The 20,341-nt window shown below is 38.3% G+C and overlaps 1 protein-coding gene across 8 annotated transcripts in view; it reads left to right on the forward strand.

Moving 5' to 3' along the window:
- tmem91 (transmembrane protein 91) overlaps nt 1-20,341 on the forward strand; it is a 44,867-nt gene that overhangs the window by 22,114 nt on the left and 2,412 nt on the right. For 7 of the 8 annotated variants that reach the window (XM_079873985.1, XM_079873989.1, XM_079873988.1 and 4 more), the window contains 2 exons: nt 10,818-12,228; nt 15,882-16,028. In XM_079873985.1, coding sequence (XP_079730111.1) covers nt 11,830-12,228; nt 15,882-16,028 — 546 coding nt within the window. In that variant the 5' untranslated portion in view covers nt 10,818-11,829. Of the gene's footprint in view, nt 1-8,918; nt 8,966-10,817; nt 12,229-15,881; nt 16,029-20,341 lie in introns of those variants that run through there. The other variant, XM_079873991.1, reaches the window with a different exon arrangement.

Consider the following 20,341-nt stretch of genomic DNA (forward strand, 5'->3'; position numbering starts at 1 on the left):
TCGTAGTTTGCTCCCTACAGTATGCACAGCACAGCTATCACGTTTTGTAGCCGTCTCGGTTAACAAGCACTGGCATGAGATGAGAAGACCCATCTCACACTAAAGGAGAATGAAATAGAGGTCTGAACCAGTGGCTGAGTCTGAAACCCAAGGCAGCCTCACGGCCCAGTCAGTCTGACTAAACAGACAATGTGTTTTGTATAAAGGAAACTTCGAACTGGAACATCACATGCATTTTGGGAAAATAACGTGTGCTGACTTATCTTTCCAAACTTGTAATGAGAAACTGTTGTCAACAAAAGAGAAGCTTTAAGGGCTCCCTGTAGTTTTCAGCCTAAGTAAAAGCTGTGTGGTTTAACGTTTGAAAATGAATTAAGACAGCCATAAATATTAGTATTGTCTTTTTCTTAAATATTCATTTTCTATTTTACAGGGAAATACTACTATAGTAATATTGCACTTTAAAATAGAAAATTGAGTATTTACGAATAATACTACTAATAAATAAAAAAAATTAAACAAAATAAGAAATATTGCTTTTTTTATTATTTTATTTTGTTTTATTTCTTTGGCCAAATTGTGCAGCCCTATAAACAATAGGCAAACCTAAAGCCTTTTTTAATCGACATCACAAAAGTCGCAATTACATTTTTTCCCCAAATTGTGCAGCCCCTGTAGAAAAATAGACATAAAAATAAACATTATAAAAATATTTATTTTTCAACTGCTCCACTGAACATCATTTTTATCAATGTTTGTTCAGTTAACCCTCAAATTGCATGCTCAGGTTTGTGAGATATCGTGGGCAGTGGAGGATATATGTTGTCTTCAAACAACCGTATGAAGGCATCTCTTGTCAACAGGATGATTGTGATTGCATTCGGACATGCCTTGATGCCTTGCAACATCCGGACCAACATGCGAAAGCAGCATTATTCATCTTTTGAACACAACAGCAACAAGAGATTTCACAAAGATTTCAGACGCACAACCAGAAATCAAACCCAAACCAAAGAATTCAGTGCAATTAGATAAAAGAAGACTTCCATTCTTTATTGTCACCAGTATAGATCTGTCAAGCCCCGGTGCCCTTTTCTGCACCCAAGTGGATCAACAAGAATAATGAGATGTCCCATTATAATCAGATTATAGATAATGAGAAAGAGTCAGTCACATAGACACACAGAGTTCATGGCTCATAGACAAACACACACAGTCCATGGCAGGGAAATCCCCCTACAGCGTCTGTATGCTCTCTCTCTCTCTCTCTCTCTCTCTCTCTCTCTCTCTCTCTCTCTCTCTCTCTCTCTCTCTCTCTCTCTCTCTCTCTCTCTCTTTCTCTCTCTCTCTCTCTCTCTCTCTCTCTCTCTCTCTCTCTCTCTCTCTCTCTCTCTCTCTCTCTCTCTCTCTCTCGCACAGCTGGTGTGAGGCACAACGGGGCCTGAGGGATGACAGAAATCACCCAGCTAAGATATGTGCAAATGGCTCCTCTGAAACACTGAGTGCTCTGCCCAACTCATGAGAGAGAGCGAGAGATAGAGAGTGTCAAGGGGATAGAAGCGGAAATGACAGGGAAAAGAAGGGAGTAGAGGCAGAGAAAAGGTACTAGGAAAAAAGGGTTTTGGCCTCTTTCGGCAGGATAATGCACCCTGCCACACATACTTCAGGAATGGTTTGAGGAGTGTTGTCCTGGCCCCCAAATTCCCTAGATCTCACTTGGGATGTGCTGGACCAACAAGTTTGATCCATGGTGGCTTGATCCACATTGGAACTTAAAAGACTTAAAGGATCTGCTGCTAACATCTTGGTGCCAGAGACCTAAGGACACATTCATGGCTCTTGTAGAGACTCGGTGTTATGTCATTTTTGCCATGCTCCTATTCTATAAAAACTGTTGTATTCCTGTTTGCTGGTGGGATTCTCTCTGAAATTGGTCTGAGATCCTCCGGCCATGATTAAATAATCTTTTTGGGTGAGATTCTCTGAGAAACTGCTCGAGAACTCTCCCGGCCGTGATTAAAGCATTTAAAGGACATTTGCTGAAGTCTGTCTGTTTATAATTGCTGCGCAGCAAGTTAGTTAGGGGACCAAGTTAGAGATAGGAGATGTCGATTGTAGACGAGACCCAGGTAGACTTAGGTCAGGTGTGACATAGAGAAAAATCTACCAGAATGTTTACACAAAAATGCAGTGGAAAAGCAATATAGTGGAATGAAAAAACATGAGTACAGCCCATTACAGTGCATTCAAAGTGTACATCATATTAGTATAAAACTGATTCACTGTAGAGTTCAACAGTTCCCGCCCCCTTTTTCAGCGGCGCTGGTTCTGGAAGTATTTTTTCCATAATTTTTTTCCTATAGGAAGTCTTCATTAAAGAGTTTTAAGCCATGCACCAAGCCAGTCAGCAATGAGGTGAATCATAGCATTCCAAACTTTGATTTGAAGGACCAAATGACAAAGGTACAAGACTTAAGGGCATTAGTGAGGGGAAAGAACTACAATCCCATGAAGCATATATATATATATATATATATATATATATTAGGGCTGGGAATCGATTAAAAAAAATTAACTAATTAATTGCATAATTTGCTGTAATTAATTGCATTTCCCCCAAGCGTGTAATCATCAATATTTAAACTTAGAATCACAGAAAATAGCCCTATATTAAAATAATATTAAACATCAATATATCAATATATTATTGTGTTTCAACAATCAATCAACATAATCAATTTAATAGATTTTTTTAATTTATTTTTTTACTAGTTATCAAAATAAAATATAGTCCTACAAAGCTATAATTACCAGAGCATGTGATCAGAGCAGGTCATTTTACCATTGTTGCCCAGCATGACTATACCAGCTCAGTAGGGCTATTGCAAACAGAAGTCTACTACTGAGAAATTTCACGTTATTTGAGCGGACTTTGCTTTTCCAGCTCGTGATCGGAACATGATTGGAGCGTTTGGGCCGTTAATGACAGAGCAGAACGCGCAGCGCAAACACGGGAACATTGAGCACATACACACACGCGCGCGCGGAACGGAGATCGCGGCGCACACACGGAGCGGAAAAGACCCACTCATGAAAGCTGCGCGAGAATGAAACCTGATCGCCGAACACGGAGGGGCGGGACGGCATATTTTCGGCTTTTTCAATAGCAGCCGCAACAGGAAATCATTAAAACGAGGCAAAAAAAAAGTGCTGCGTTAATTGCGTTATTTTTTTTTTAACGCGTTAAACATCTCAAATTAATCGCAAAGATTAACGCGTTAATTCCCCAAGTCCTAATATATATATATTTTCAACATTTGTACATGAGAAGTTTTATATTTCTCCATCGCTTTTAGATTTGATTCGATTATGCTGCTCGCAATGCTTCATGGGATTGTAATTCTTTCCCCTCACTAATATATATTAAGTGTAATATTATAAGTGTGTTGCAAAATATATTTGAACATATTTTAAGTGTATTGCAAAATATGCATATATACAAATATTTAAGTATGTTGAGAGCTTAGAGAGATCAACTAGATTACATTCGCAGTGCTTCGTGGGAGTGGGCGGAGCTATTTTGGCTTGGTTGCTTTATTCAATTCACTGATTGGTGTAATTTTCTGTACAGCATCATAGGTAATGTAGTTTTTCACTAGGAATTCTGCTGTTAAATGCGATTATTTAAAAAATAACCTGAAATAATGCGAGCTGACGACTTCAGCAGAAGCAAACACCATAGATTAACAACCTCGTAGCTCACAGTATGGGTCTGTCTTTAAAGTTTTAGAAGTTATCATTCAAAATCAATTTCCCTATGGAGAAAATGAATGGAGTTTTACTTCCGGAACCCGACTGTTGCTCTCTATACCATGTTAAGGCCATAGTACTATGGTTACAACAATAACAGTGAGCAAAACAGAGAGAGAAAGAAGGTAAAAACAATTGAACTAGAAAGATGACTGATAAATGAGCTCATTTCTAAACACACGCACAGAATGCTGGGATGTAAAAACACCCCTCCCTCAGTGGAGCTCAATTCCTTTTTCCATTATAATGTCATTTAGGGAGGAATTATGTATCTTTCCATCCTGAGTATAATGTGACATTGCTGGGCTCAAGGAATTATTGTGCTGGAATTATATCAAGGCTCACTTATATAAGCAGAGACGTACAGCACAGAAATGACGTATCGGACTTCGGCTCATTAATCTTAGGAAATGCATTCATAGTATCAAAGTCGATGTGTTTTCATATAGACCTATAGACTGAGTTAATTTCTGCTTTAATTAGCAAAACGCAGCTGTTCTCCATCATCCTTTATTTCGGTCTTGAAGGGTGTATAGTGAAGGATGAGTGTGCTTGATAATGCCTTTGCACTCCACACGCCTCTCCTGTGCTGTCAGTGTGATATCTGTCGTCCATCAGCTTGTTCATCGGCATTTACTGTCGCTGCTTTTTCCTGCTGCGTTTACAGAGTCTGGACTCTATCCTCTGTTGCTTTGTTTGTGTGGAAGATTTAAAGACAGAAATACATGAAAAATACTTTTCTCCTTAGCAGTGGGTCTCCTGTCTGAGCTTAATCATGAAAAATTACAAATAATGACAAATTATAAATGATAGTATTGCAAATAAATATATATATGTTTGTTCAGCAATAAGGATGCATTAAATTGATCAAACGTGTTTATAATGTTACAAAGAAATTCTATTTCAAATAAATGCTGTTCATTTGAACTTTCTGTTCATCAAAGAATCTTGTATTATGTTTTCCACAAATATATGAAGCAGCACAACTCTTTTCAACATTGATAATAATAAGAAATGTTTCTTGAGCATCAAATAAGCATATCTGAATGATTTCTGACACTGAAAACTGGACACAGTAAAGCCAGTAAAACACTGCTGTAAACATTGCTTTGTCTGACGTATACACAGCAACACTGGCTCAACCAATAGCGCAAGTTTGGGGCGGGACTATCAGTTTATTTGACCAATAGCAGATGGGGGGCATGTTCAAGAAACCTGTTTGGAAACAGATATTTTATTTTTGTTGCTATTTTTCTTATTTTTTGACAATGGTGGTGAACAAATGACTTAAAACAGATTAAAAGTACAATAAATCCTCTGTCCCTTTTTAAGAAAGGCCAATGCAAAATGTACATCCACAGTGGACATACATTACTACATTTTTTGGCTGTGGAATCACATTTATAAAGGTTGTCGGTTAAGCGGAAATAATGCTGAACCGGCTAAAGGAATCAAATAAAAGACAGAGGTCAGTTCTAAACAACGCAAAAAGAAGATAAAGTAGCCAACGTGTGTGAGAGTTATAGAAAAAGAAACCGGAGCACAGGAGAGAGAGCTGGTTCTCTATAAAAGTGCTGGGGCTGATTTGCTGTGCTGTCCTTGTAGAGCTCGGTCCAACTGACCGGGTGTTTTATGTGTGAGGCAGAAATCAGGCTTATAATGCAGCTGACAGCAGTCCTTTTATGGGTTAGCAATAAAGCTGAGTGCATCTCCTCTGGAATCAAGCCATCCTCGCTTAAAGGGATAGTTCACCCAAAAATTCAAATACTGCCACCATTTACTCAAGCACTTCATTTCAAACCTGACTGTTTTCCTTTTATGGGACACAAAAGAAGATATTTTGAACGATGTGCTTTTTTCTTGTTTTCATATAATGACGACAAATGGGAACTGGAGCTCTCAAGCTTCAAAAAGCACCATGATAACATCATAAATGTGATTTATTTGATTATTGTGCTATATCCCATGTCTTGTGAAAGCGTATGATTGAAAAAGACTTGAAAATATGTTTTGTGACTTAAAAGAATGATTTGATCCTGAATTTGGCATCATGTACACTTCCAGTTAAAAGTTTGGAATAATTACGTTTTTGAAAGAAGTCTGCATTTTATTTGATAAATATACAGTAAAAACAGTAATATTTTGAAATATTTTTAGGTACCACTTTACAATAAGATTTCATTAGTTAATATTAGTTAACTACTTTAGTGACTAATAATGAACAATACTTCTACAGCATAGAAACATGTATGATTTTCATCAAAAAATCCAGACAGTTATGTATCATGGTTTCCATATAAATATGAAGCAGCACAATTGTTTTCATCATTGATGATAATACGTTTCTTGAGCAGCAAATCATCATATTAGAATGATTTCTGAAGGATCATGTGACACTGAAGACTGGAGTAATGATGCTGAAAATTCAGCTTTGATCACAGGAATAAATTACATTTTAAAATATATCACAATAGAAACCGTTCTTAAAAATGTATAACATATCACAGTTACCTTTTTACTGTATTTTTGATCTTATTATTCCAAGCTTTTAAATGACCGTGTATGTTAATTTTTTTTTTTACCTTGCAATGTTTAATCAAAATGTCATAACTTGATCTTCTGTTGAAAACTTCAGACTTCTACAATCATTTAGTCCATTTAAACCCGTCCACTATCAACTGCAAATTAATCTTCAAATCAAAATGAATAGAACCAAGTCTCCGCCCTACAGATTTTCTTTTTCGCTAATCTGTAGTTACATTCAGATGTACGTCACAATGTGAAAGACGTACATCTGTCATTGCATATGTGACCCTGGACCACAAAACCAGTCACATGGGTAATTCTTTTTAAATTGAGATTTATACATCATGGTTTGTTAGAATAGGACAATATTTGGTCGAGATACAACTATTGAAAATCTGGAATCTGAGGGTGCAAAAAAATCTAAACATTGAGAAAATCGCCTTTAAAGTTGTCCATTTATGTTCGCGATTGTGCTGCATTCACTCACAAAAATAAATGTTTTATATATTTACAGTAGGAAATTTACAAAATATCTTTATCTTTACTTAATATCCTAATGATTTTTTGGCATAAAAGAAAAATCGATAATTTTGACCCATACAATGTATTGTTGACTATTGCCACAAATATACCCGTGCGACATGTGACTGGTTTTGTGGTCCAGGGTCACATATTCTACATAGGAAAGAAAGCCATGCAGGTTTGGAATGACATGCTGGAGAGAATTCTCATTTTCTGGCGACCTGTCTCTTTAAGAGCCATACACAGTGTGAGTGTGTGTGTGGGTGTAGGTCTGATGTTTGTGGCCCTCTCCATCCAGTGTGTTTAGAGGTGCACTGCAGTAATGTTGATGTCAGGGAGAGCAGGGATCTGCTCCTGAATTATCACCCTGCCGTTCTGTCTGCGCTCAAGAGCTCGACCACAAGCGGAGGAGGAGAACGACAGGAGAGCAGAGCAAAGCAATATGAAGCAGAGTAATGCAGGCTTCAGCTCTCAATGCCACTATCCAGACCACAGATCTGCACTCGACCGGAACAGTCTCATACGCTGATCCATATATCTTCATATGGTAATGGATAGTGTATAAAATCAGATGCAATTCGATTTTGCTTCAACTTTATTGATTGAAGTGCACCACCATAGAGTCAATTACTTTCTTTATCATGCCACTCGATGTGCTGCTGAAATCAGATTTCCTTTTTGACTTTCTATTCGAGGCAAAGCACCTGAATATATGGCTAGAATGTTAAAACCTTTAACCAGAACTGACTGTCATCTGTTATGCCTTCCAAAAAATGATCTAATGAGTGGGCAACTGTATGAATCAATTTTTCAGCTTTATTTGTCAGCTTTATTTTAAAAACTGCATACAAACAAGTGACAAAAGCAATAACACATACAGTAGTATACACGTATTTTCTTCACCAAAGCTCCATTTATTTGATCAAAAATAATATTTTGAAATATTAAAATTTAAAATAAAATAACGAAATATTTCATTATATTTTAAGATATTTCAATATATTTATATCTGAGGGCAAAGCTGATTTTTTCGGCTGCCATGATCTCACAAACATTCTAATATTCTAATATGAAAAAGACATTTTTTTTTTTTACATTTTTTAACAATATTCTAATGAATAGAAAGTTCAAAAGAACAGCATTTGTAACATTGTAAAAATCTTTACTGTCAGTTTAGGTAATTTAATGCATTCTTGCTGAATAAAGATTTTTAATGTTCATCCAAAAGTATAAATTGACACAAAAATTACAGAGTTTAAGCAGAATGTTCTGCTCTCTTCAATGCAATGAAATGAGGACTATAAAGAAAAGACAAATATGCTCAATAAAAGAATCTGAAAAGTTAAGGCATTGTGCACAATATTCACAGTATAACTTTGTATAAAATCTATAAGTATAAAATCTTGCTTGATATCTGTGGCCATCATTAACTTCTTATTATATGGAAAAAAAGAGTTCATTTGTGTTCCAAAGAAAGTTTCGAAAGCTGAATAAATGACGACTGAATCTCTTTATAGCATAATCCTTTATATTACATTCTCACACACACACACACACACACACACACACTGCAGAGGGCAAATGATCCCCTTGAGCAAATCGTTAAAATCAAATTTTAAATTGAATTTAAATAGCTTTTTTTTCTAATGCAGTATTCTTGCATATCATTAATATTAAGCATGCTAGATCGCTTTATCAAAGTTTCAATTAACACTTGGTAGAATCCATTAACAACTAGTTTAAATGATGCGGCGTGCATCCTAACCCTAAATCCATTTACATACTAAATTAGAAAATCCTCATCGATGCCTCAGGTAAACCTCTAACATATGCCACTGACGGAGATGATGTCAGGTGTGTGAGACTGGTGCAGACAGGCATGTAGAGGACTGATTGAAAACAGCGCAAGGTTAACAGTGAGAGACAGACACTCACCTGCACCAGATGCCTATCATTCTGAGACCGTCATTCTGGTTTTTCAGGGGCCGACTGACTGACAGAGGGGCTCCTGGGAAATGTGACAGCAGATTCTGATCGGCTCTCTTTAACACCCACTGACTGAGACTCTTCAGCCAATGACCAATCAAATAAAGGTCTACAATCAAGGGTAATGCCAGTCTGAGACTCTTAAAGGGATAGATCACCCAAAAATGAAAATTCTCTCATTAATTATTCACGTTGTTCCAAACCCGTAAGACTTTCGTTCATCTTTTTGATTAAATCTGAGAGCTTTCTGTCCCTCCATTGACAGCTACACAACTATGACTCTTCAAAAAGTTCATAAAGAGATCGTAAAACTAATCCATATGAATTGAGCAGTTTAGTCCAAATTTTCTGAAAAGACTCGATCGCTTTATATGATGAAGAGATTTAATTTAGGCTTTTGTTCACATATAAACATTCATCAACGCACACATCAGTTGTGGTAAACAGAAGCTCAATCATGTTCGCTTGACGTGCGAGAACCAATGAGATTCATTCTCGTGTTACGCAGCACGTTAGCGCTTCTCACGCGTCAAGCAGGTTCGGTTGAGCTTCTGTTTATGTCCGCTGATCAATGTTTATATGTGAATAAAAGCCTAAATTCAATCTTTTTAGTCCCTTCAGAAAATTTTGACTAAACCACTCAATTCATAGTGATTAGTTTTACGATCTCTTTATGAACTTTTTGAAGCATCAAAGTGGTAGTTGCATAGACTGTCAATAGAGGGACAGAAAGCTCTCAGATTTCATCAAAAAGTTTTTAATTTGTGTTCTGAAGAAAAACGAAAGTCTTACAGGTTTGGAACGACATGAGGGCGAGTAATTAATGACAGAATTTTCATTTTTGGGTGAACTATCCCTTTAATACAAACTGTCAAATGGCACTTTTTCCACCCTTAAAGGTCACTGCAGTAAGGGGACACTACTCATAGTAAAATAATAAATGCATGACAATATACACTTTACAATATATGATGTATTCAAAAGAGTAATTGGTTAAAGGCACACTATGCAGTTTCCGTTTTTGTCAAACAGCGACCCCTAGAGTCGCTGTGGACTATTTGTATTTAACGTTACTGTCGTAAAGTTTCTCGTTTTCTTTTCCTTGACTCCTCCGACTGCGCTTTCTTATATTTGTCGACTGCCATGATTCACATCTGAAATGCGTGCTAGTGTCTTCCATAGAGGCTGCTTCATATGTTGTTGATGTATGTGACGTCATGCCGTAAAGCAAGTCGTGATTCTTGCGACATTTGGTGGGGCGCCATCGCTCAAACCTGAGGGTGACCCCCCCCCGAATCATGGGGAAGAAAAGCAGTCAGCAGTTGATAAATAATCAAAATGGCTGATAACAAATGAGTCTGACTGACAAAATAAGCAAGGTGAAGGGAATATCATAACCACGTCACAAGCTCCATTTCACCCTGACGCTCTTATATAACCAGGCATTCGTCCAGGTCTTTACATTGGACATATCTTTTTATGAATACACTTTCTGGAGCCTCAAACCTCGATTTCTCTGCGGCGCTAGATTCGGATGGCAGTACCGAGGCTGTTTTTAGGTGAGGGCCGCAGAGATTTGTATGCAGAGCGAGTAAGTGGACTAGATGACGTGTAACGCAACACGATCCGCCAGAGGGTCTGCTCTCGAACCGTCATGCCCATCTAACATTTTTAAAGGGGACTTGGGCCGCTGCCCTCTCATATTTCCAAACTAACGAGTCTTCTGCCCTCTCACTGATGCTCTTTGCCTTTGAGACAGACGTGCTCTTCGGAATAGACCGCTTAGAAGTGTTCAGAGGCAGATGTCGAGTTCATTAGTGTCCGTTCCTTTGGCACATACCATCCTGCCACTCAAACATTACAACAGACTGGCCTTATAAAATAGAGACACTTGGGGATCACTTATCGAGAGCTTTTTGTGTGTGTGCTGAAGCTAAACGCCATTTTTTGACTCTGTTCTCTTCTTTTGGCAGGCCCAAGTGTCAACATGAGAGGTGAGAGGTGCCGGACACGGCCCTGAGAGACTTCACTCGACTGGGAGAGAGTGTGGCGTATTAAAAATACAGGTCCCCACATGAGCTTTCAGGTCTCAGCTAGTGCTTTAAATCAATACCCAAGCACTCTGATTTCTTCATCAAGACGTTTCTATTCGGCTACAAGCGAAATGGGTTTCTTGAGCACTTGCTGACCAGAAGCCGGATACTATTTTTGTCGACGTCTGAAGTCTCTGAAAACACACCAGGAGACAAAAACGATATATTTATATATATAGATGTGCATAGCTGATAAAGCTGATAAGTCTTTCAACCTCCTGTCAATGCTTCTTTTTTTTTTGCACTTACAGTGACACTTCCTTCAAAGCTTTTGGCACTTCAGAGAATATTCCTATCAGCTTTGGTCTGTCTAATTCACAGCTATTTATATTCCACTACATATTTAGATAAAAGTCTCCCATTACGGAATCCTGTTCAAAACATTTCGGTCCCCTCGTCTGAATGGGTGAGAGCAGAAGGGAGGTTCACGCTTAAAATCCTCACAATTTCACAACCTGTCTACAGTCGGTTGCTAATCACGGTGTTCCATCATCAGAAATGACTTCCATCTTTTTTTCATGCAAAATGAAGCACATTAGCATATTTATGGGCTGAGATATAACCGTCGTGTACAATGTGCTACATGGATCTTGCATTCAGTCATCAAGCGAAGAAACAAATAGCTTCTGACATGTGAAGAAAATGGGATATTCAAGAGCTCTGTGCACTTAAACACATGCACTAAAATAAGTGCTCTCGGAGGAGATGGAGGAGCACATGAGTTAGTTTTCCAGCTAAGGTTTATGCTTGTATCTGTGAGAAATCAACCAAAAAGTCTTCAGTTTAAACTGCTGTGTTGCTGCTTTCACATAAATGACATAAGCTTAAGAATACAACTGTTGGCCAGATCAGCCAGAAAGCATCAGTTGATGTCAAATCCAGATCTCTCAAAATGGAGAATTTGGATGAACTAGAACATCCATTATTGGGCGACAGCCCCAAAAACTCAAGTGGTGGTGGACTGTTCAAAGGCATGTTGATGAGGAACGAGGAGGACAAAAGACTGCCCCCTCTGGACTGGAGGAATTATTGCAGTTCTACAGATATTCAACAGCAGCAGCTCCTGGATCCGTGTTCATTGCCTAGCACTCTAGAGACTCTTTATCCTCCTACTACTATTTGGGCCGCTGCTGACTCCCTGGGCATCCACAGTAAGGAGTATCTGGAAACCACCTTTGTGGACATTGGTCCTGGTTCACCATTGGAAAGGAAGTTGCTTGCAGAGTCGAGAGATGTTCATAGTGTGTCCTACAGCATAGAAGATGGGGACGACCTTTTGCCAGACTTTGAGGTAAGGCCTCTACATCCAGAATACAATACATGGTTGTTTGTTTAAAGGGTTAGTTGACCTAAAAATAAAAATTCTGTCATTAATTATTCACCCGCCTGTCTTTCCAAACCCGTAAGACTTTCGTTCATCTTCAGAACACAAATGAAGAACTTTTTGATGAAATCTGAGAGCTTTCTGTCCCTACATTGACAGCTACGCAACTACCACTTTGACGCCTCAAAAAATTCATAAAGAGATTGTAAAACTAATTCATATGAATTGAGTGGTTTAGTTCACAGTTTCTGAAGAGACTCGATCGCTTTATATGATGAACAGATTGAATGAACATGTAAAACGTCATCAGCTCACACATCACAAGCTCAATCATGTTTGCTTGACATGTTCAGCACGTTTGAGCTGAAAGAAAGCTCTCAGATTTAATCCAAACGATCTCCATTTGTGTTCCGAAGATGAACGGGTTTTACGGGTTTGGAACGACATGAGGGTGAGAAATTAATGAAATAATTAAAATTTTCGGGTGAACTATCCTTTTAACTACAGACAGTGCACTTATAATGGATGTTTAAATTAATATGGTTTGTGCTCATTTCACTATGCTTATCAATTTTTTTTTAATGGAATAATTCATTATTTTTATAATGCAGATTCATAGTTTAAGATTGAAAGAATGAGATCATGATAAACAAATACATAAAAGGCATTTGAAAAGTATAGCAAAAATAAACAAAGGCAATGTATAAACCTGTGACAAAAAGTTCCAACATATAACCATATATGACTAATGTTCAAAAGTTTGGGGTCAGTAAAATGTTTTCTTGACTAATACTTAGCAAGGATGCATTACATTGATCAACAGTGACAGTAAAGACTTCTACAAAAAGTAAAATTTCAAAAAATGCTGTTTATTCATCAAATAATCTTGAAGAAAAAAAAAAAGTAGCACGGTTTCCATAAAAAGTATTCGATTAAAATTACATATTTCCGAAGGATCGTGGGACACTGAAGACTGGAGTAATGATGCTGAAAATTCAGCTTTGCCACCTCAGGTATAAATAACATCTCAAGATATATAGTAAACCAGAAATGTTACTTTAAATTTTAATAATATTTGGATCCCTGTTTTTTTGCCCTCTCAATTTGGTGTGCGGTGGCTGGTGGTTTGGTTTTCCTTTTTGGCTCATTTCTTCCTTGCTGTTGTATTTGGACTCTGAAGAGAAGAGTGAACTGAGTTCATGCCAAGTCACTCTCTGTTTACTGGATTCGCAGTTGTTCATTCACAGTCCAAATCCTCAGCTTTCTGCATTTGAAAAATAGAAAATCACCTAGCCGTTAAGCCGTATTTCCTCTAATGCTCGGGATATTGCAGCACAAATGTGGAATTCAAATGCTGTACAGTCAGTGATAGGTGAGTGAGCTTTTAAATTGAAAAATCAAATGGCATGAATAGCAGTGGGGGATGTGGAGCGCGGACACTGGCCTTCAAACCCAGCATGATTATCGAAAGCTCTGCGTTCACTGGCGTGTGAATAATAATGCCACTATGCTGATGAGCTCCATGCCAACTTCTATTTCATACACCAGCAAACAAGATCTGGGTGGGAAAAGCAAAGATTCAGATTACCGATTCGGCTTACCCCTTAATCATTTTGATCGATGGCTTTAAAAAAAAGGTGATTCTTTACTTGTGACAGCCAAGAACACATCAAGTATCAGACCATTTATGTCTGTCAAAAACACCACATGCAGCTCAAGCCAAACATACTCAAACACTTAGCATTCTGCGTCAGAGCACAGAAGCATTCCTCTGAAAAGCGGCTTGTCACATAGCACAAACACTCAGTCCCTTTAAAAGAGCACTTGAGGTTCTCTCTGTCAGCACTGATTACACATGCTGTCACGCCATCAGGGCTTTTCATCAGGAGGTCAAGTGTAAAACTGCTGCCATTAAAATATTTAAAAACCTGTTCTGAGCAGAGGCAGTGCTAACAAAGAGGAGAAACCACTGTGAGTCCGGCAAGTGTATGCGTTTTATGAGGACCTGCTCTACTATGACACAGCATTAATAAAATATTACTATTTAAATACAAGAAGGCGCTTACAAGTGATGTGGGGCATGGTATTGCAAGGCTACTCTTTGAAATATCCATAAGCCTTTATTTCAAATGGCTGTGAGGTATATGCATAATTTAAAATCTAAGATCTCAAACTTTCATTTCTGACCGTAAAGTACATTTTGACAGGAACCTGACCACTGTTAAAGATGCTTTGACATTGTGGCCAGACAAGTTGCAAACAGTGCTTGGAAGTACAGATTCGGTTACCTAAAAAGTGTCATCTAATAGATTACGTTACTGACTACAATTTTTGTCATGTAATTTGGAATCAGTAATGCAAGTTTAAAGGGATAGTTCACTTAAAAATGAAAATTCGGTCATCATTTACTCACCCTCAAGTTGTTTCAAACCGGTATGAATTCATGTCTTCTGCTGAACATAAAGGAAGATATTTTGAAGAATGTCGGTAATCAAACAGTTGATGGACCCATTGACTTTCATAGTTGGAAAATAAAATACTATGGAAGTCAATGGGGTCCATCAACTGTTTGGTTATCGACATTCTTCAAAATATCTTCTTTTATGTTCAGCAGAAGAAAGAAATTCATACAGGTTTGAAACAACTTGAGTGCGAGCAAATGATGATTGAATTTTCATTTTCAAGTGAACTATTCCTTTAAAATCTCCACTACAGGTCAAAGCTGGAGCACAAATGCATTAAAATGGTATCAGTGAATCATTTATTTGACCCGTACTTCATTTTCTGACTTCTCAATGCTATATATGGGAGAGAGGAGAGCGTGTGTTTTAATATTGCCTCTGCTGCACTCACAGCGCTGCAATAAAATGTGATGAAAAATACAGCAATATAGCATTTTGTCACGCTACACTGCTTTATGGTTGAAAAAAGTAGCTTGAAGTTAGTTGCATCATGCTTTAAGTAAGTTACTGCTCAGAACTGAACCTGGTTATTTAGTGTACAATGGAAAACTTTAGATGCTTGTAACTAAGTGTCATTTTTCTTCCCTTTTTCCTATACTTTTTTAAGTCCATGAATTCACTACAGTGAAGTACAAAATACATGACTCGCATCTGAAGGATGTAAACACTGGTTGGAGAGAAAGTGAAATAAGCAGAGTTGTCAAACACAAGACACAAATTGAAAACACAGCTCTTTTTTTTTTAAACATGAGTCAGAATTCGCCTGTAGGCTTGCAGCACGACTAGCGCACATTTGGCATAACCTCATTCAGTCACATTATCTTACAGGAACCAGAAAAACCAGCAACAGATACATTATTACAACACAGCTAAAGTGAATGCGAGTCATTGCCTTTGTAGGATAAAACATAATTACATTTGAAGTTCACATGTTAGAAAAACAATTTATATAACCTACAATTTTAGACTTAGTCATCTGAAACTCCCTGAAGAATTAAGTACAACATACAATTCAATACATGATAAATTAATAAAACTTTTATCCCATGACAAATTGAATTTAATTTCTGACCAGTAAATCATTTCCATTATGTAACATGTAAGCTCTCTGGACTTGTATGCTTGAGTAGTGCTGATGATTGTGATATTTACCCACAGGACTCCTCCAGCGATGACTTCAGTGACACAGACAGCGAGAGCAACTTTCCCATCATGATCCCTCAAGATTACCTGGGCCTGGCTTTCTTCTCCATGCTCTGTTGTTTCTGGCCTCTGGGCATTGCTGCGTTCTATCTTTCCCAAAAGGTATTGGGCCATTCTCTTGGGCTTTTGTGGATATATAATTCTTGTTGTTCATTCAACAGTGTTCATTCATACGGAGTCCTTTGTGACACTCGAAATACTTGTCTCTCAAAAGACTCTTGATTGACAGCACTATTATCAATATCCTTTACTCTTAACCTTGTATCTTTTATGAACATTAAGAATTCTGATGTCATTCAGGTCCTTCAGGGAAATATTATAGAAATGGCAGATGATACATGGGAGAAAACAGATTGGAATGCCAACTAATGGAGAGGAAAAGAAAAAAGACAAGAAGAAAGAGGACACAACCCATAAATCATGCACTCAGAAGTCCATTATATAGAGGACTGCAGCAGTCTTCCATAGTGCCTGATAATAACATCTCATCTAGTCTCTTTAAATACAGTTTGACTTCAGAATGTGAATATCAAACAAATGTGGTTTAATCTACATTTATATCTATGATAGAAGGGTTTTATTTGCTGTTGTCAAGCCACTCACATCCAGTGTAGACTCAGACAGACAGACAGATAGAGTCAAGTCAAGTCATCTTCATTTATATAGCGCTTTTAACAATGTAGATTGTTTCAAAGCAGCTTTACAGAGATAAACGTATAATTTATGGTAACAGACATTGTTTTGTCTTTATAGCGGTGCTTTAATAAAGTTATTTTCCAGCTAAAGTTAGTTTTGATTGATTCGCTTGCTTCCGTCGCAACGATCATTTGTTATTAAATTAGGGGCCGCTAGGACGACACCATTAATGTCTGACAGACAGACAGAGACATACAGATAGATAGATAGATAGATAGATAGATAGATAGATAGATAGATAGATAGATAGATAGATAGACATACAGTCATAGATAGATAGATAGATAGATAGATAGACATACAGTCATAGATAGATAGATAGATAGTCATGGATGGATGGATGGAGAGACAAAGATAGATAGATAGATAGATAGATAGACATGGATGGATGGATGGGTGGATGGAGAGACAGACATAGATAGATAGATAGATAGATAGATAGATAGATAGATAGATAGATAGATAGATAGATAGTCATGGATGGATGGATGGATGGAGAGACAAAGATAGATAGATAGACATGGATGGATGGATGGATGGATGGATGGATGGATGGATGGGTGGATGGAGAGACAGACATAGATAGATAGATAGATAGATAGATAGATAGATAGACAGACAGACAGTCATGGATGGATGGATGGATGGAGAGACAGACATAGATAGATAGATAGATAGATAGATAGATAGATAGATAGATAGATAGATAGATAGATGGATGGATGGAGAGACAGACATAGATAGATAGATAGATAGATAGATAGATAGATAGATAGATAGATAGATAGATAGATAGATAGATAGATAGATAGAAAGATAGATAGATAGAAAAAGTTAGTTAGTATACTTCAAGCTAAATCAAAGTCACAAAATCACTGGTGTGACAAAATCAGGCCAAAACGATGTTTGTTTCGGGAGATGGAAACGGCTTGCCAAAGCAAACTTTACGGAAAAGTTTCCTCTGGCTGGTAAAAACCTTCGAACCACCATTGGTCTGTTTCGATTATGCAATAGTTGGGTGTGGCTCTGAGGCTCCGCCTTCTTTGACATGGAAATCTTCTCCGGTCCATTTCTCCATGAACGTGAATGCAAGTGTTGGAGCCAATAGCCTCGCGGGCAGCGCACCAGCATAAAGCTCAGGGCGTCCCGATTTCGAGTCCCGGCTCGTTGACCTTTCCCGATCCCATCCCACCCTCTCTCTCCAACTTTGCTTCCTGTCAACTAACTGTCCTACCATAATAAACAGCAAAAAAGAAAAGAAAAGCATGAACAAACTGGAGAGCCGCTTTATAGTAGAAAACGTAGTTGTAATTCTAATTGAAAGAGATACTGACACTGTTTTTCATGTTTAATACTGTAAAGATGCTTGCTTTTAAGCAGTCTATTGTATAAAGTGGTATGTAAATAAACGTGACGTGACTGATGGAGTGCTGAATTGCAGAGCTCGTGCAAAGATCCACATCGCTACTATCAGATACTTTCTTAACTGCTGTTTTCTCATCACTGCCATTCTTGTTGTGTGGTTGTTTTGTTATTGTGAGGAAAGTGCGCAGCAACATATTAACATATTCATCTAAATGCGACGTCAGGATGTTTGCTAACAGTATATCGCTACTTCTTTTTGCCCCAAAGCGAAGAATGAAAGAAGAACTTCGCCGTGAGTATATCAGAGCCTTTAGTTAGTTATAGTTATAGATGATTAGGCAGATCGATATAAAGATGCACTGACAGACAGACTTCTGTGTCTAAAGGGCAAATGGACTGAAAGTGGCAGAGATTAGCAGAAAGCTCAGGGCAAGTTCTCTTTTGGGAGTGAGTGTGGACATTACGGAATTACACCTGAGGGTTTAGGCAGGATTACACTGAGATTTGCAGGATTATGTCACCAGTGAATCAAAGTGGCACACGTAAGACTAAAACAACTCAAGGCACTTGTGTTATTCAGCTGTCTTGTCTCATCCTCGGGCATTACTCAAACGGACCAATCACAGACCGTTTGCTGACCACCTGATGTATATCACACACAAAACCCGAAAGCTCTAATCTGGGGTGCGTTTCCCAGAAGCATCGTTTGCCAACCATGGTCGCAAGTTCTGTCGTTATCAGCAGTTCAACGAGTCGGTGTTTCCCGAAACCATCGTTCTAACCAACATTCGCAAACACAAAGTTGTGTGTTTGTAACGACAGCTCTCGACCTGTGGTTAGAAGCAGAGTTCATTTGCATGACGTGTGGACTTAATAAATCCTTATCTTGAGCAAAATAGCTGACATTCAGTACAATCTAGATCTATTATTTAGAATATATACAAATATCATTTACGTCTTTTAGTTTGTCAAGAGATTTAAAGCACCGTTTTTGTGCGAATGTGCTCTAGTACGGAAGAACGAGCCTATGATTGAATCTAGGAATAAAGAAAAATAACTGAGAAAAATTAGAATTAGTCCTCAGATGCCATGTCTGTAATCTATAGCAAAACATATAGCATTAATTCAATCTCAAACAGATTCATTAAAAGAAGTTATTACTCCAACAGGTGCGTGACATCATTAACCAACATACGACAACATACGACAATACGGTTTCAGGAAACAGTCGTGACTCGCTAGTTGATTTCTTCAACAATCCATCATACTACGGTACTACTACGGTAGTTAAAGGGATACTTCACCTCTGGGAAGATGAATGTGTATTTAAAATAGGTCATTTAAGTAGAAGAAATGTGAAGAAATTTTTGAATTTGGAGCTTTCTAGACTGAGAAAAGCCAGAAAATGTATTTTTGGCTTATGTGGATGAAAGACAACAACTCCCAGAATGCACTTGCTTCGCTGCCTTAGGAGGCCACGCCTACAGGTAAGGGAGCGCAGTTGAAAACAAACAACAAGGCTAGCCTACGTGATGAGTTTGCCAGGGATTTAGAGATCGCCCAAAATGTCCGGGATTCGGCTTTTGCGTTCTACAGTCGCCATTCATTCATTATGTTTACTGTGGCGAGCAGGACGAGGCTGACGGCCGCAGGAGAACGGCGCGAGCCCGGTGGCGTCATTACTGAGACGCGCCGGGTCTCGCATCTCTCACGGAGGAGCGGGAATTTTCTTAGCAATGTTAAAACGCACATCAACCGATCACTTGTTTAGCGTTCATGTAAACACTACATTCAGATTCACCGATCGGAATGAATTCAGTTAGATTGAAACAAAAGGTGTGCATGTAAACAATGAATGGCGACCGCAGAACGCAAAAGCTGAATCCCGGACATTTTGAACGATCTCGCCCGCCGGACAAGTCCGGGAAAAGGAGGATGGTAACCCCTACTTACTCAGCTTTCTCCTACTATTCAGCTTTCTCCACAGAACAAGAGCCTGCTAGCTTAACTTCCAAAGAAAGACGGCTGACACTGTGTACATTCTGTGAGTGAGATCCAACCCTCTATGGGTGGGCTGAAAACATGCGGAACAACGCCATCTACTGGCTGTAGTCTTTAGCCTCTGGCCAGAAAATCCTCCGATGACGCAAAATGACGATTTTTGCGTCATCGGAGGATTTTTTCCAGACAAAAAATACATAAATCTCTTGTCTCAGGGGGATATGAGGGTGGAAAGCACGGTAATTCGAAAATACTACAGGTTTTCTACTAATACAAAGCTTAATGCTAAATCCTGAAGTATCCCTTTAAGCAGCGAGTTACGTCGTTGTACAGAAAACGCACCGCTGATTGAT

The sequence above is a fragment of the Squalius cephalus genome (genome assembly GCF_949319135.1).
Source record: "Squalius cephalus genome assembly, chromosome: 6".
NCBI classification, from domain to species: Eukaryota; Metazoa; Chordata; class Actinopteri; order Cypriniformes; family Leuciscidae; genus Squalius; species Squalius cephalus.